The sequence below is a fragment of the Eschrichtius robustus genome, chromosome X, assembly GCF_028021215.1.
Source record: "Eschrichtius robustus isolate mEscRob2 chromosome X, mEscRob2.pri, whole genome shotgun sequence".
In the NCBI taxonomy this organism is placed as follows: domain Eukaryota; kingdom Metazoa; phylum Chordata; class Mammalia; order Artiodactyla; family Eschrichtiidae; genus Eschrichtius; species Eschrichtius robustus.
The window spans coordinates 21,746,448-21,761,846 of record NC_090845.1 but is presented as its reverse complement, the minus strand read 5'-3'; the positions used below and the strand labels follow the sequence as shown (position 1 = coordinate 21,761,846).

General features: G+C 39.3%; 1 protein-coding gene across 3 annotated transcripts in view; it reads left to right on the top strand.

Annotated features, from left to right (window-relative positions):
* PCYT1B (phosphate cytidylyltransferase 1B, choline) overlaps positions 1-15,399 on the top strand; it is a 139,668-nt gene that overhangs the window by 46,580 nt on the left and 77,689 nt on the right. For all 3 annotated transcript variants that reach the window (XM_068533627.1, XM_068533628.1, XM_068533629.1), the window contains exon 3: positions 1,179-1,295. In XM_068533627.1, coding sequence (XP_068389728.1) covers positions 1,179-1,295 — 117 coding nt within the window. The remainder of the gene's footprint in view (positions 1-1,178; positions 1,296-15,399) is intronic.

The window sequence follows — 15,399 nt, the reverse complement described above, 5'->3', positions numbered from 1 at the left end:
TTGACATCTCTAATACACTGTCATTGCCTTTCTTGTTTCCTCTGCCCTTGGGGGATTATCCCTTTTTAATTCTTTCTCTGTAATTCTTGTGGTGTTAGAGCGGAAGTGGAGATAAGTGTGTGTGTGTTCGGTTTGCCACGTTTAGTTTGTCGTTCGCCATATTTTCATTTTCTAGTTCCTTTGTTGAGAATCCAAAATGGTGTAAAAGTTGGCACCCAGCCCCTCTACCTCCCTATGTCTCCCTCTTATTGGAGGGGATGGGTCTTTGGCTGACTCAGCAAAAGTGTCATCCAGCAGTTCCTAGTGCAGTCTCCTGGCTCCCGGGAAGCTCTGGTGAAATGTGTCCCTCTTCCTCAAGAAATGGCACTTCCCAAGCACTGTATGCCACAGTGAGTGTCTGTTGTGGCCGATTTGCTCTTGACCCTTCTCCCTAGGAATGACTGTAGTGTGGGTCACTCGCCTCCAACCCTGAGCACCCCGCCATGTAACTTTTGCTCCCTGACACTCCTCCCCTTGGGGCATGTACTCCCCGCCCCACGTCTTAGGATACCAAAGAGAATAGGGAGTGACCTTTGTGCAGTGTATGCTGGTAAATGTTTAACAACTGGCCCCCCAGGGAGAAATAAGCCCTGATTTGAGCATTTGCCAATTTCTATGGTGTAAATACTACCAAGGCTGATTTTACGCTGCCACGGTGACTTGGAAGAGGTGCACAGCTGTGTCTTTGCCTTTGGGAATAGGACTCAGGGGTCTTAGTTCAGGACTGCCAGACTCGAGGATGAAGTCATTTGTCCTTTTCATTGAGCTCCTCAGTCACTCCTACCTTGATATTCCCGCTGGGCTGACTCTGTCAACCCTTTGGTTATGTCTGGTGTGTCTGAATCTGCCAGCTCAGCCACCTGAGACTCTACTCTGGATCAAGAAAACTCCCCAGTGCTCTGCGGCTAACAATGTGTATTCTGGGTCAATCTTAATTTTGTTATGTTTTTACTCTGCTTTGATGTCCTTAGAAGAACCTCTTGGTAAAGTTAATTTCGTGCACTAATATGAAACTGATGGTATGTAGACATTGTGTTTTCTCCAGGTAAACCTTATTACGGTGCTGTACTGATGGAAGGATCAGGTGACTGGGCTCCTTATTCTGCAGTTCTGTTGATGATGTTTTCTTTCTTCCACAGTTGACAGACCTGTCAGAGTATACGCAGATGGAATATTTGACCTCTTCCACTCAGGTCATGCAAGGGCACTTATGCAAGCAAAAACACTGTTTCCCAACAGCTACTTGTTGGTAGGAGGTAAGAAGTGCATTTTCTCTTTGTCTAGAAAACTCTTGTATAATGTGCTTCCTGAAAAGGACCCCTTTCAGACGTCCATCGTTAACACCTCACATTGTTAATGCTCCCAGTTCAGCCTATATTGCGTCACTTGTTCACTGCGTGAAATTTAAAATGATATTTAAAAAACCATAGGGGAAATTACATCATCAGATTATAAACCATTGATTCCCAGAGAAAGACGAATAATATCACCAAGGGTAACTGCTTCATGTTCTCCATTTATGCCTTTCTTCTTGTGTTTGAGGCATGATCCAATTTCTGTTTCTGAAATTTCCTAGAGGGTTAGGAGAAAAGCAGTATTATTCTGATTTCAAATCTTAGAGACCTGAGGGGATTCAGGATGATTAATGGTAAGTAAGGTCATTGTCTATTTCCTTGGTGTGACCCACAGTACTTAGGACAATGTTGCGCTAATGGTAGTGGCTTACAGCAGTCCCAATTAGTTGAATTTATGTGCCGTGTATTAAAGAAATAGAGATTTATATACCCAGGTAATCTTGGTTTACAGTGAAGGAACTGACTGATTTCATAAGCTTGTGGAGAGAGAAGGGCAGTTAGACATAAAATTTTCTTCTTCCAAAAGGCCTACAGATTTCAATTTGGGTAAAAGGGAAAGTTTCTGACCTGCAAGACCTGGGTCTCATCTCTGTAGCTTCTGGAAACAGCATTTCCTTTCACTATAATCATTTTTTGTGACGTTACATGAACTAGACACCATCAACCCTTAGACCTCTACCGTGAGGGAAAAAGGTGATGGTAAGAGACTACATATCTGTTTTAAAAAATATTTTGTTATCTTCCACAAGTTAAAAACTACTTTTTGGATATTTGAGAGGAACCTTTTGCAGATTTTGCCAAGCATGGTGACCATGTGGTTACTGAATGGAGTTCTTTCCAGAAGGAAGAGGTGATACGAGGCAGTTCATTTCCCTCTATTTTGAGTGGAAAATCATTTCTTGCATGAGCATTAGCACCTGCAGTGTGGTCCTAAGCTGCCGGGGTCCTGGGGAGACCTCTGCAGTGGTTGGGCTTTGGTCATTTTGGCAACCCAAGTTTGGAGGTGGTTAGGTGTAAGCAACACTTAACGGGAACACTGCCCTGGCCCTGGGTTAGCACATCAAAAGTAAAGGCAAAGGAAAAATGTGACTTTCAGTACATTCACGTAAATTGGAGAAAGCAGTAAATTAATATCAGCAGCTGTCTAGGTCACTAGGCAACAGTGGTTTCTCTGATTTACTGAATGATTCCTTCACTTAACAACTATTTATCGAGCTCCTACTATGTGCCAGGCATTCTTCTGTACACTGAGAATGCAGCCATGATCGAAGCAGACTGTGTCCTCAAGAGAACTTAGAGTCTGAAGGGGAGGCAGACACTGCCCAGTAAACAATCCAGAGTAGGGGTTCTATGAAGAAATGTAAAATAGGGTAAGGGGAAAGAGTGGCTGGTGGGGCAAGGAGGGACATTTCAGGTATGGAGGTCAGGGGAGGGCCCTCTGGAGTGTTGACACCTGTGCAGAGACTTGAATGAAGTGAAGGGCACATGAAAGCCAGAGCACAGAACCTTCCTTGTGCGGTGATCTTCCCACCAGTCTAGATGAGAATGTTGGGACAAGTGGAGAAAACATGGTAGCTACAACTAGATGCGTTATTTTGTTGACTTGTTATGTCTTAAGGAGGCTTTCTATAAAAGCACAGGTGATGTAGTACTCAGAGAAATGAATATGGACAGGAGTTCAGAGCCAAGAATTAAAGCAAAAGAGAAGGAGAACAACTCCCACAAGAAATCCTGAACTTCTTCGCAGCTATGGCAGAAGGAGCCACAGGGTCATTCCATAGCTTCAGATGTTAGAGCTGATACTGCTCCCCGATGAAGAACCAGCTCCTCCTGCCCTGAGTTCTGAGATGTTTCAGAGGGTTGTTGCCTAAGCAGCATCGAGTAATGCAGTAAACGGTGTCCTCTCTCTCTAGCAGATTTACAAAGAAATGTAGCTACCCCCCTTCAATGGCTATTACCTGGATTCTCCATGGAAGCCAAGGGCATGTTAAACTACTAAGATAACCGTGGAGACCATATCTTTTGGTAGGTGACAGGGACTAGAGTATAGATGGGAAATGAAGCAGTAATACATGAAGCTGGAAAAACGTGGTATGTAGCCTTCTGGAGACAGTGACAGAGTAAGAGTGAAAACCTACAAGCAATGTAAACAATAATACATAATTTCAGTATGTTAGTTTCTCCACTGGTATATTAGTATTCTATTTAAGATAATTGGCAATACTATGAAATATTTTTAACCACCCTATTAATAAAATTCAGTGTAGGGACTTCCCTGGTGGCACAGTGGTTAAGAATCCGCCCGCCAATGCAGGGGACACGGGTTCGAGCCCTGGTCCCGGAAGATCCCACATGCCGCGGAGCAACTAAGCCCGTGCGCCACAACTACTGAGCCTGAGCTCTAGAGCCCGCAAGCTACAGCTACTGAGCCCATGTGGCACAACTACCGAAGCCTACACACCTAGAGCCCATGCTTCACAACAAGAGAAGCCACCGCAATGAGAAGCCCGCGCACTGCAACGAAGAGTAGCCCCCGCTCACCACAACTAGAGAAAGCCCGCGTGCAGCAGCGAAGACCCAACACAGCCAAAAATAAATAAAATAAAATAAATTTATAAAAAAAATAAAATTCAGTGTAAGCCAGGCTTCCCTGGTGGCGCAGTGGTTAAGAATTTGCCTGCCAATGCAGGGGACACAGGTTTGAGCCCTGGCCCGGGAAGATCCCACATGCCGCGGAGCAACTAAGCCCGTGTGCCACAACTACTGAGCCTGCGCTCTAGCGCCTGTGAGCCACAACTACTGAGCCCACGTGCCACAACTACTGAAACCTGCATGCCTAGAGCCCGTGCTCCGCAATAAGAGAAGCCACTGCAATGAGAAGCCCACGCACCGCAACGAAGAGTAGCCCCCGCTTGCAGCAACCAGAGAAAGCCCGCACACAGCAACAAAGACCCAACACAGCCAAAAATAAAAATAAATAAAATAAATAAATTTTTTAAAAAATTCAGTGTAAGCCTATATTTCATGTGTCTCCACTAATTTAATTGTATTTGACTCCTAGTCTGTTAAACAGAATCTCCAACCTCCTGTGTGTAGGCAGATTTCTACAGGGGCATGGTAGCTCAAATCCCATGACAAAGAACAATCTTCCTTCGATGTATATAGTAGTTGCCTTCCTCTAAAATTTAGCATTTATCACAGCTGTTCCAGAAATACATTGCAGTTATATGTAAAACAAAATTAGGGGCTAGATTCAAATAATTTAAAATAATTATGCAGAGACATTCAGAAATCTTACAGGATGTTAGAAAAATTCTCATGTGGGACTGCCCCACACATAGCAAGATGTTTAGGGACTTCCCTGGTGGTTCAGTGGCTAAGACTCCATGCTCCCAATGCAGGGGGCCTGGGTTCGATCCCTGGTCAGGGAACTAGATCCCACATGCCGCAACTAAAGTCCCCCTCATGCCACAACTAAAGACCCCCGCATGCTGCAACGAAGATCCTGCATGCCGCAACTAAGACCCGGTGCAGCCAAATAAATAAATAAATAAAATACTTAAAAAAAGATGTTTAACATTGTTGGCACCCTGCCCACTAAATGCCAATTGCTGCCTCCAATCATAGTGACAACTAAAGATGCCCTACAAATTTCCAGAAATGCTTCCTAGGGGATGCTGAAGCCTTTGTTGAAAACCATTGTCTTAGACTAAGAGTCTTCACTCTTTGTTCCCCACAATCCCAAAAAGAATTTTGAAAAACTATACACCTTCTTACAGATTTTTAAGCTGACATCTAAAATTTTCCATCCTAAGTTTAAATAGTTGTAAAAGATGTAATTTCTGGAATACTGTAAATTTTAACATTTTCAAAAATTAATAAACTTTATTTTTAAGGGAAGTTTTACATTCACAGCAAAACTGAGCAGAAAGTACAAAGGTTCCCATTTACGCACTCACGCACAGCCTCCCCATTATCGACATCGGCCACCAGGGTAGTACATTTTTTACAGTCCATGAACCTACATTGACACGTTATTATCCACCCAAAGTCCATAGTTTAATACGTTAGAGTTCACTCTTGGTATTTTACATTCTTTGGGTTTGGACAAATATATTATGACTTATATCCACCATTGGAGTATCGTACAGAACAGTTGCAGTGCCTTAAAAATCCTCTGTACTCTGCCTATTCATCTATCCCCCACCCAATCCCTGGTAACCACTGATCTTTTTACTGTCTCCATAGTTTTGCCTTTTCCAAAATGTCATGTAATTGGAATCATACAGTATGTATCTTTTTCAGATTGGCTTCTTTCACTTAGTAATATGTTTAAGGTTACCCCATGGCTTGTTGGCTCATTTCTTTTTAGCACGGGGTAATATTCCATTGTCTGGATGTGCCACAGCTTGTTTATCCTTTCACCTACTGAAGGACATCTTGGTTGCATTCAGGTTTTGGCAATTATGAATAAAGCTGCTATAAACATCTATGTGCAGGTTTTTGTATGGACATAAGTTTTCAGTTCAGTTTGGTAAATACCAAGGAGTGTGATTGCTAGATCGTATATTAAGGGTATGTTTAGCTTTGTTAGAAACTGCCAAACAGTCTTCCAAAGTAGCTGTACCATTTTGCATTCCCACCGGCAATGAATGAGAATTCCTGGTGCTCCAAATCCTCACCAGCATTTGGTGTTGTCAGTATTTTGTACTTTGGCCATTTTAATTGAGGTATAGTGGTATCTCATTGTTGTTTTATTTTGTAATTTCCTGATGCAGAACATCTTTTCATATGCTTACTTAACATCTGTATATCTTCTTTGGTGAGGTGTCTATTCAGATCTTTTTTGCATTTCTTAATCAGGTTGTTCAGTTTTCTTATTGTTGAGTTTTAAGAGTTCTTTGCATAGTTTGGATAATAGTCCTTTATCAGTTGTGTCTTTTTCAAATATTTTCTCCCACTCTGTGGTTTTTCTAATTCCATTGACATTGCCTTTTGCAGAGCAGAAATTTTTAATTTTAATGAAGTCCAGTTTATCAATTGTGTCTTTGATGGTTTGTGTGTTTGGTGTTGTATCTAAAAAGTCACTGCCATACCTAAGGTCATCTAGGTTTTCTCATATATTATCTTCTATGAGTGTTATGCTTTTGTGTTCTACATTTTGATCTATGATCCATTTTGAGCTAATTTTTGTGAAGAGTATAAGATCTGTATTTAGATTCCTTTTTTTGCATGTGGATGTCCAGTTGTTACAGCACCATTTGTTGAAAAGACTATCTTTGTTCATTGTATTACCTTTGCTCCTTTGTCAAAGATCAATTGACTGTATTTATATGGGTCTATCTCTGGGCTATTTCATTCCATTGATCTATTTATCCATTTTTTCACCAATACCACACCTTCTTGATTACTGTAGCTTCACAGTAAGTATTGAAGCTGAGTAGTGCCAGTCTTCCAACTTTGTTCTTTTCCTCCAATATTGATTTGGCTATTCTGGGTCTTTTCCCTCTCCAAATAAACTTTACTATCAGTTTATCATTAGCCACAAAATAACTTGTTGGTATTTTGGTTCGGATTGCATTGAATCTATAGATCAAGTTGGGAAGAAATGACATCTTGACACTATTGAGCCTTCCTATCCATGAACATGAAATACATTTCCATTTATTTTGTTCTTTGATATTTTTCATCAGGGTTTTGTAGTTTTTCTCACGTAGATCTTGTACACATTTTGTTAGATTTATACCTAAGTATTTTATTTGTTGGGGCATGCTAATGTAAACAGTAATATGTTTTTCATTTCAAAGTCCACTTGTTCATTGCTGACATATAGGAAAGTTATTGACTTTTGTATATTAATTAACCTTGTATTCTACAATCTTGCTATAATTGCTTATTAGTTCTAGGAGGTTTTTTTGGTCAGTTCTTTAAAATTTTCTACATAGATGATTATGTCATCTGTGAAGAAAAACAGTTTTATTTCTTCCTCCCCAATCTGTATACATTTTTTAAAATTTATGTATTTATTTATGTTTGGCTGCGTTGGGTCTTCATTGCTGTGCGCGGGCTTTCTCTAGCTGTGGCGAGTGGGGGCTACTCTTTGTTGCAGTGTGCAGGCTTCTCATTGCAGTGGCTTCTCTTGTTGCGGAGCACAGGCTCTAGGCACACAGGCTTCAGTAGTTGTGGCACGTGGGCTCAGTAGTTGTGGCTCATGGGCTTTAGAGCGCAGGCTCAGTAGTTGTGGCGCCCAGGCTTAGTTGCTCTGCGGCATGTGGGATCTTCCCAGATCAGGGCTCGAACCCATGTCCCCTGCATTGGCAAGCAGAATCTTAACCACTGTGCCACCAGGGAAGTCCTAATCTGTATACGTTTTATTTCCTTTTCTTGTCTTACTGCACTAGCTAGGGCTTCCAGTACAATGTTGAAAAGCTATGGTGAGAGGTTACATCCTTGCCTTATTTCTGATCTTAGTGGGAAAACTTCAGTTTTCTCACCATTGAATGTGATGTTAGCTGTAGGGTTTTTGTAGATAGTCTTTATCAAGTTGAGGAAGTTCCCCTCTATTTCTAGTTTGCCGAGAGTTTTTATCATGAATGGGTATTGGATTTTATCAAATGCTTTTTCTACATCTATTAATATGATCATGTGATTTTTCTTCTTTTGTCTGTTGATGTGATGGATTACATTAATTGATTTTATTCTATTTTTTTATTTTTAAAATTGAAGTATAGTTGATGTATAGTATTATATGTTACAGGTGTACAATATAGTGATTCACAATTTTTAAAGGGTATACTCCATTTATACTTATAAAATATTGGCTATATTCCCTGCATTGTAAATATATCCTCATAGCTTATTTATTTTATACATAATAGTTTGTATCTCTTAATCCCCTATCCCTTACTTGCCCCTCCCTCCTTCCTTCTCTCCATTGGTAACCACTAGTTTGTTTTCTATATCTGTGAGTCTGTTTACCTGGGATAAATCCCACTTGGTTATGGTGTATAATTCTTTTTATACATTGTTGGATTTGAGTAGTTAATATTTTGTTAAAGAGCTCTGCATCTATGTTAATGAGAGATAGTGGTCTCTAGTTTTCCTTTCTTGTAAGGTGTTTGGTTGTGGTATTAGGGTAATGCTAGCCTCATAGAATGAGTTAGGAAACATTCCCTCTGCTTCTGTCTTGTGGAAGAGATTGTAGAGAATTGGTATAGTTTCTTCCTTAAATGTTTGGTAGAATTCACCAGTGAACCTATCCAGGCCTGGTGGTTTCTCTTTTGGAAGGTTATTACATACTCATTGGATTTCTTTAATACATAGAGGCCTATTCACATTGTCTCTTTCTTCTAGTGTGAATTTTGGCAGCTTCTGTCTTTCAAGGAATTGGTCACTTTCACCTGTGTTATCACATTTGTGGGCATAGAGTTGCTCAAAATATTCCTTCCTTTTAATGTCCATGAGATCTGTAGTAATGTCCTCTTTTTAATTTCTGATATTAGTCATTTGTATCTTTGTCTTTTTTTCTTTGTTAGCTTGGCTAGAGCCTTATCAATTTTATTGATCTTTTCAAAGAACCAGCTCTTGTTATTTGTTGACTTTCTCTATTCATTCCTGTTTTCAGCTTCATTGATTTCTGCTCTGATTTTTATTATTTATTTTCTTTTGCTTACTTTGGGTTGAATTTGCTCTTTTTTTTTTCTAGTTTCCTAAGATGGAAGCTTAGATGATTGATTTTAGATTTTTCTTCTTTTCTAATATATATATTCAATGCTTTAAATCTCCTAAACACTTTTCATTGCATCCCACAAATTTTAGTAAGGTGTGTTTTCATTTTCATTTAGTTCAAAATAGTAAAAAATATTTCTTGATTTATTCTTTGACCCATGTGTTATATAGAAGTGTGCTGTTTAATCTCCATTTATTTTGGGATTTTCCAGCTATTTTTCTGTTGTTGATTCCTAGTTTAATTCCGCTGTGGTCTGAGACCAGACATTGTGTGACTTCTGTTCCTTTAAATTTGTTATGGTGTGTTTAATGGCCCAGAATGTGATCTATCTTGGTGAATGCTCCATGTGAACTTCAGAAGGATGTGTATTCTGCTGTGGTTGGATGAAGTCTGTAGATGTCGATTATATACAGTTGATTGCTAGTACTGTTGTGTGCACACCCACACACACCCACACACACATACAATTAAATATATTGTTGCTGTTATTATTTTGAATATACTGTTATCTGTTAGATCAATTAAGAATACGAAAAATAAAAGTTTTGTTTTATCTTCAGTTATTCTCTAATGCTCTTCCTTTTTAAAATGTATATCTGAATTTCTGACCTATGTAATTTTCCTTCTTTCTGAAGAACTTTTAAAAACATTTCTTGCAAGGCGGGTCTACTAGAAACAATTCCCTCAATTTTTGTTTGTCTGAGTAAGTCTTTATTTCTCCTTCCCTTTTAAAGTATGATTTTGTAGGCTACAGAATTGTAGGTTGGTGGGGTTTTTCTCTCAACACTATAAATATTTCACTTCACTCAGTTTTTACTTATTTATTTATTTGGTTTGACCAGGTCTTAGTTGTGGTTCGTGGGCTCCTTAGTTGTGGCTTGCTGGCTCCTTAGTTGCAGCAGGCGGCCTCCTTAGTTGCACCTCATGGGCTTCTTAGTTGTGGCACACGATCTCTTAGTTGCGGCATGTGAACTCTCAGTTGTGGCATGCATGTGGGATCTAGCTCCCTGACCAGGGATCAAACCTGGGCCCCCTGCATTTGGAGCGTGGAGTCTTATCTACTGCGCCTTCACTCACGGAAGTCCCTTACTCACTTTTCAAAAAATTTTAATTTTATACTGGACTATAGTTTTTTTCTGTTTTGTTTTGTTTTCATTTTTGTGATGTTGAGCATCTTTTCATGTGCCTGTTGGCCATCAGTATTCAGGTTCTCAGCCCTTTTTTTTATTGTACTTTTTCTTTTCTTTTTTTTTTAATTTTATTTTTTTAAACAGCATGTTCTTATGAGTCATCAATTTTATACACATCAGTGTATACACGTAAATCCAAATCGCCCAATTCATCACACCCCCACCCCCACCACCCCATGGCTTTCCCCCCTTGGTGTCCATACGTTTGTTTTCTACATCTGTATCTCAATTTCTGCCCTCCAAACCGGTTCATCTGTACCATTCTTCTAGGTTCCACATATATGCGTTAATTTATGATATTTGTTTTTCTCTTTCTGACTTACTTCACTCTGTATGACAGTCTCTAGATCCATCCACGTCTCAACAATTGACCCAGTTTCGTTCCTTTCTATGGCTGAGTAATATTCCATTGTATATATGTACCACATCTTCTTTATCCATTTGTCTGTCGACAGGCATTTAGGTTGCTTCCATGACCTGGCTATTGTAAATAGTGCTGCAATGAACATTGGGGTGCATGTGTCTTTTTGAATTACGGTTTTCACTGGGTACATGCCCAGTAGTGGGATTGCTGGATCATATGGTAATTCTATTTTTAGTTTTTTAAGGAACCTCCATACTGTTCTCCATAGTGGCTGTATCAATTTACATTCCCACCAACAGTGCAAGAGGGTTCCCTTTTCTCCACACCCTCTCCAGCATTTGTTGTTTGTAGATTTTCTGATGATGCCCATTCTAACTGGTGTGAGGTGATACCTCATTGTAGTTTTGATTTGCATTTCTCTAATAAGTAGTGATGTTGAGCATCTTTTCATGTGCTTCTTGGCCATCTGTATGTCTGCTTTGGAGAAGTGTCTATTTAGGTCTTCTGCCCATTTTTGGATTGGTTGTTTGTTTTTTTAATATTGAGCTGCATGAGCTGTTTATATATTTTAGAGATTAATCCTTTGTCCGTTCATTCATTTGCAAATATTTTCTCCCATTCTGAGGGTTGTCTTTTCGTCTTGTTTATGGTTTCCTTTGCTGTGCAAAAGCTTTGAAGTTTCATTAGGTCCCATTTGTTTATTTTTGTTTTTATTTCCATTACTCTAGGAGGTGGATCAAAAAAGATCTTGCTGTCATTTACATCAAGAGTGTTCTTCCTATGTTTTCCTCTGAGAGTTTTATAGTGTCCAGTCTTACATTTAGGTCTCAAATCCATTTTGAGTTTATTTTTGTGTATGGTGTTAGGGAGTGTTCTAATTTCATTCTTTCACATGTAGCTGTCCAGTTTTCCCTGCACCACTTATTGAAGAGACTGTCTTTTCTCCATTGTATATCCTTGCCTCCTTTGTCATAGATTAGTTGACCATAGGTGCGTGGGTTTACCTCTGGGCTTTCTATCTTGTTCCGTTGATCTATGTTTCTGTTTTTGTGCCAGTACCATACTGTCTTGATTACTGTAGCTTTGTAGTATAGTCTGAAGTCAGGGAGTCTGATTCCTCCAGCTCCGTTTTTTTCCCTCAAGACTGCTTTGGCTATTCGGGGTCTTTTGTGTCTCCATACAAATTTTGAGATGAGTTGTTCTAGGTCCGTAAAAAATGCCATTGGTAATTTGATAGGGATTGCATTGAATCTGTAGATTGCTTTGGGTAGTATAGTCATTTTCACAATGTTGATTCTTCCAATCCAAGAACATGGTATATCTCTCCATCTGTTGCTATCATCTTTAATTTCTTTCATCAGTGTCTTATAGTTTTCTGCATACAGGTCTTTTGTCTCCCTAGGTAGGTTTATTCCTAGGTATTTTATTCTTTTTGTTGCAATGGTAAATGGGAGTGTTTCCTTAATTTCTCTTTCAGATTTTTCATCATTAGTGTATAGGAATGCAAGAGATTTCTGTGCATTAATTTTGTATCCTGCAACTTTACCAAATTCATTGATTAGCTCTAGTAGCTTTCTGGTGACATCTTTAGGATTCTCTATGTATAGTATCATGTCATCTGCAAACAGTGACAGTTTTACTTCTTCTTTTCCGATTTGGATTCCTTTTATTTCTTTTTCTTCTCTGATTGCCGTGGCTAGGACTTCCAAAACTATGTTGAATAATAGTGGTGAGAGTGGACATCCTTGTCTTGTTCCTGATCTTACAGGAAATGCTTTCAGTTTTTCACCATTGAGAATGATGTTTGCTGTGGGTTTGTCGTATATGGCCTTTATTATGTTCAGGTAGGTTCCCTGTATGCCCACTTTCTGGAGAGTTTTTATCATAAATGGGTTTTGAATTTTGTCAAAAGCTTTTTCTGCATCTATTGAGATGATCATATGGTTTTTATCCTTCAATTTGTTAATATGGTGTATCACATTGATTGATTTGCATATATTGAAGAATCCTTGCATCCCTGGGATAAATCCCACTTGGTCATGGTGTATGATCCTTTTAATGTGTTGTTGGATTCTGTTTGCTAGTATTCTGGTGAGGAGTTTTGCATCTATATCCGTGAGCGATATTGGTCTATAATTTTCTTTTTCTGTAGTATCTTTGTCTGGTTTTGGTATCAGGGTGATGGTGGCCTCATAGAATGAGTTGGGGAGTGTTCCTTCCTCCGCAGTTTTTTGGAAGAGTTTGAGAAGGATGGGTGTTAGCTCTTCTCTAAATGTCTGATAGAATTCACCTGTGAAGCCATCTGGTCCTGGACTTTTGTTTGTTGGAAGATTTTTTTTTTTAATAAATTTATTTTTCCTTATTTCTTTTTGGCTGTGTTGGGTCTTCGTTTCTGTGCGAGGGCTTTCTCTAGTTGCGGCGAGCGGGGGCCACTTTTCATCGCGGTGTGTGGGCCTCTCACTGTCGCGGCCTCTCTTGTTGCGGAGCACAGGCTCCAGACGCACAGGCTCAGTAGTTGTGGCTCACGGGCCCAGTTGCCCCGTGGCATGTGGGATCTTCCCAGACCAGGGCTCGAACCCATGTCCCCTGCATTGGCAGGCAGATTCTCAACCACTGCGCCACCAGGGAAGCCCTGTTGGAAGACTTTTAATCACAGTTTCAATTTCATTACTTGTGATTGTTCTGTTCATATGTTCTATTTCTTCCTGGTTCAGTCTTGGAAGGTTATACCTTTCTAAGAATTTGTCCATTTCTTCCAGGTTGTCCATTTTATTGGCATAGAGTTGCTTGTAGTAGTCTCTTAGGATTCTTTGTATTTCTGCGGTGTCTGTTGTAACTTCTCCTTTTTCATTTGTAATTTTATTGATTTGAGTCCTCTTCCTCTTTTTCTTGATGAGCCTGGCTAATGGTTTATCAATTTTGTTTATCTTTTCAAAGAACCAGCTTTTAGTTTTATTGATCTTTGCTATTGTTATTTTGTTTCTATTTCATTTATTTCTGCTCTGATCTTTATGATTTCTTTCCTTGTGCTAACTTTGGGTTTTGTTTGGTCTTCTTTCTCTAGTTCCTTTAGGTGTAAGATTAGATTGTTTATTTGAGGTTTTTCTTGTTTCTTGAGGTAGGCTTGTATAGCTATAAGCTTCCCTCTTAGAACTGCTTTTGCTGCATCCCATAGGTTTTGGATCGTCGTGTTTTCATTGTCATTTGTCTCTATGTATTTTTTGATTTCCTCTTTGATTTCTTCAGTGATCTCTTGGTTATTTAGTAATGTATTGTTTAGCCTCCATGTGTTTGTGTTTTTTACGTGTTTTTCCCTGTAATTCATTTCTAATCTCATAGCATTGTGGTCAGAAAAGATGCTTGATATGATTTCAGTTTTATTAAATCTACTGAGGCTTGATTTGTGACCCAAGATGTGACCTATCCTGGAGAATGTTCTGTGTGCACTTGAGAAGAAAGTGTAATGTGCTGTTTTTGGATGAAATGTCCTATAAATATCAATTAAATCTATCTGGTCTATTGTGTCATTTAAAGCTTCTGTTTCCTTATTTATTTTCATTTTGGATGATCTGTCCATTGGTGTAAGTGAGGTGTTAAAGTCCCCCACTATTATTGTGTTACTGTCAGTTTCCTCTTTTATAGCTGTTAGCAGTTGCCTTATGTATTGAGGTGCTCCTATGTTGGGTGCATATATATTTATAATTGTTATATCTTCTTCTTGGATTGATCCCTGGATCATTATGTAGTGTCCTTCCTTGTCTCTTGTAACATTCTTTATTTTAAAGTCTATTTTATCTGATATGAGTATTGCTACTCCAGCTTTCTTTTGATTTCCATTTGCATGGAATATTTTTTTCCATCCCCTCACTTTCAGTCTGTATGTGTCCCTAGGTCTGAAGTGGGTCTCTTGTAGACAGCATATATATGGGTCTTGTTTTTGTATCCATTCAGCAAGCCTGTGTCTTTTGGTTGGAGCATTTAATCCATTCACGTTTAAGGTAATTATCGATATGTATGTTCCTATGACCATTTTCTTAATTGGTTTGGGTTTGTTTTTGTAGGTCCTTTTCTTCTCTTGTGTTTCCCACTTAGAGAAGTTCCTTTAACATTTGTCCTAGAGCTGGTTTGGTGGTGCTGAATTCTCTTAGCTTTTCCTTGTCTCGAAAGCTTTTGATTTCTCCATCGAGTCTGAATGAGATCCTTGCTGGGTAGAGTAATCTTGGCTGTAGGTTCTTCCCTTTCATCACTTTAAGTATATTATGCCACTCCCTTCTGGCTTGTAGAGCTTCTGCTGAGAAATCAGCTGTTAACCTTATGGGAGTTCCCTTGTAATTTGTCATTTTTCCCTTGCTGCTTTCAATAATTTTTCTTTGTCTTTAATTTTTGCCAATTTGATTACCATGTGTCTCGGCGTGTTTCTCCTTGGGTTTATCCTGTATGGGACTCACTGTGCTTCCTGGACTTGGGTGGCTATTTCCTTTCCCACGTTAGGGAAGTTTTCGACTATAATCTCTTCAAATATTTTCTCTGGTCCTTTCTCTCTCTCTTCTCCTTCTGGGACCCCTATAAGGCGAATGTTGTTGCATTTTATGTTGTCCCAGAGATCTCTTAGGCTGGCTTCATTTCTTTTCATTCTTTTTTCTTTAGTCTGTTCCGCAGCAGTGAATTCCACCATTTTGTCTTCCAGGTCGCTTATCCGTTCTTCCGCCTCAGTTATTCTGC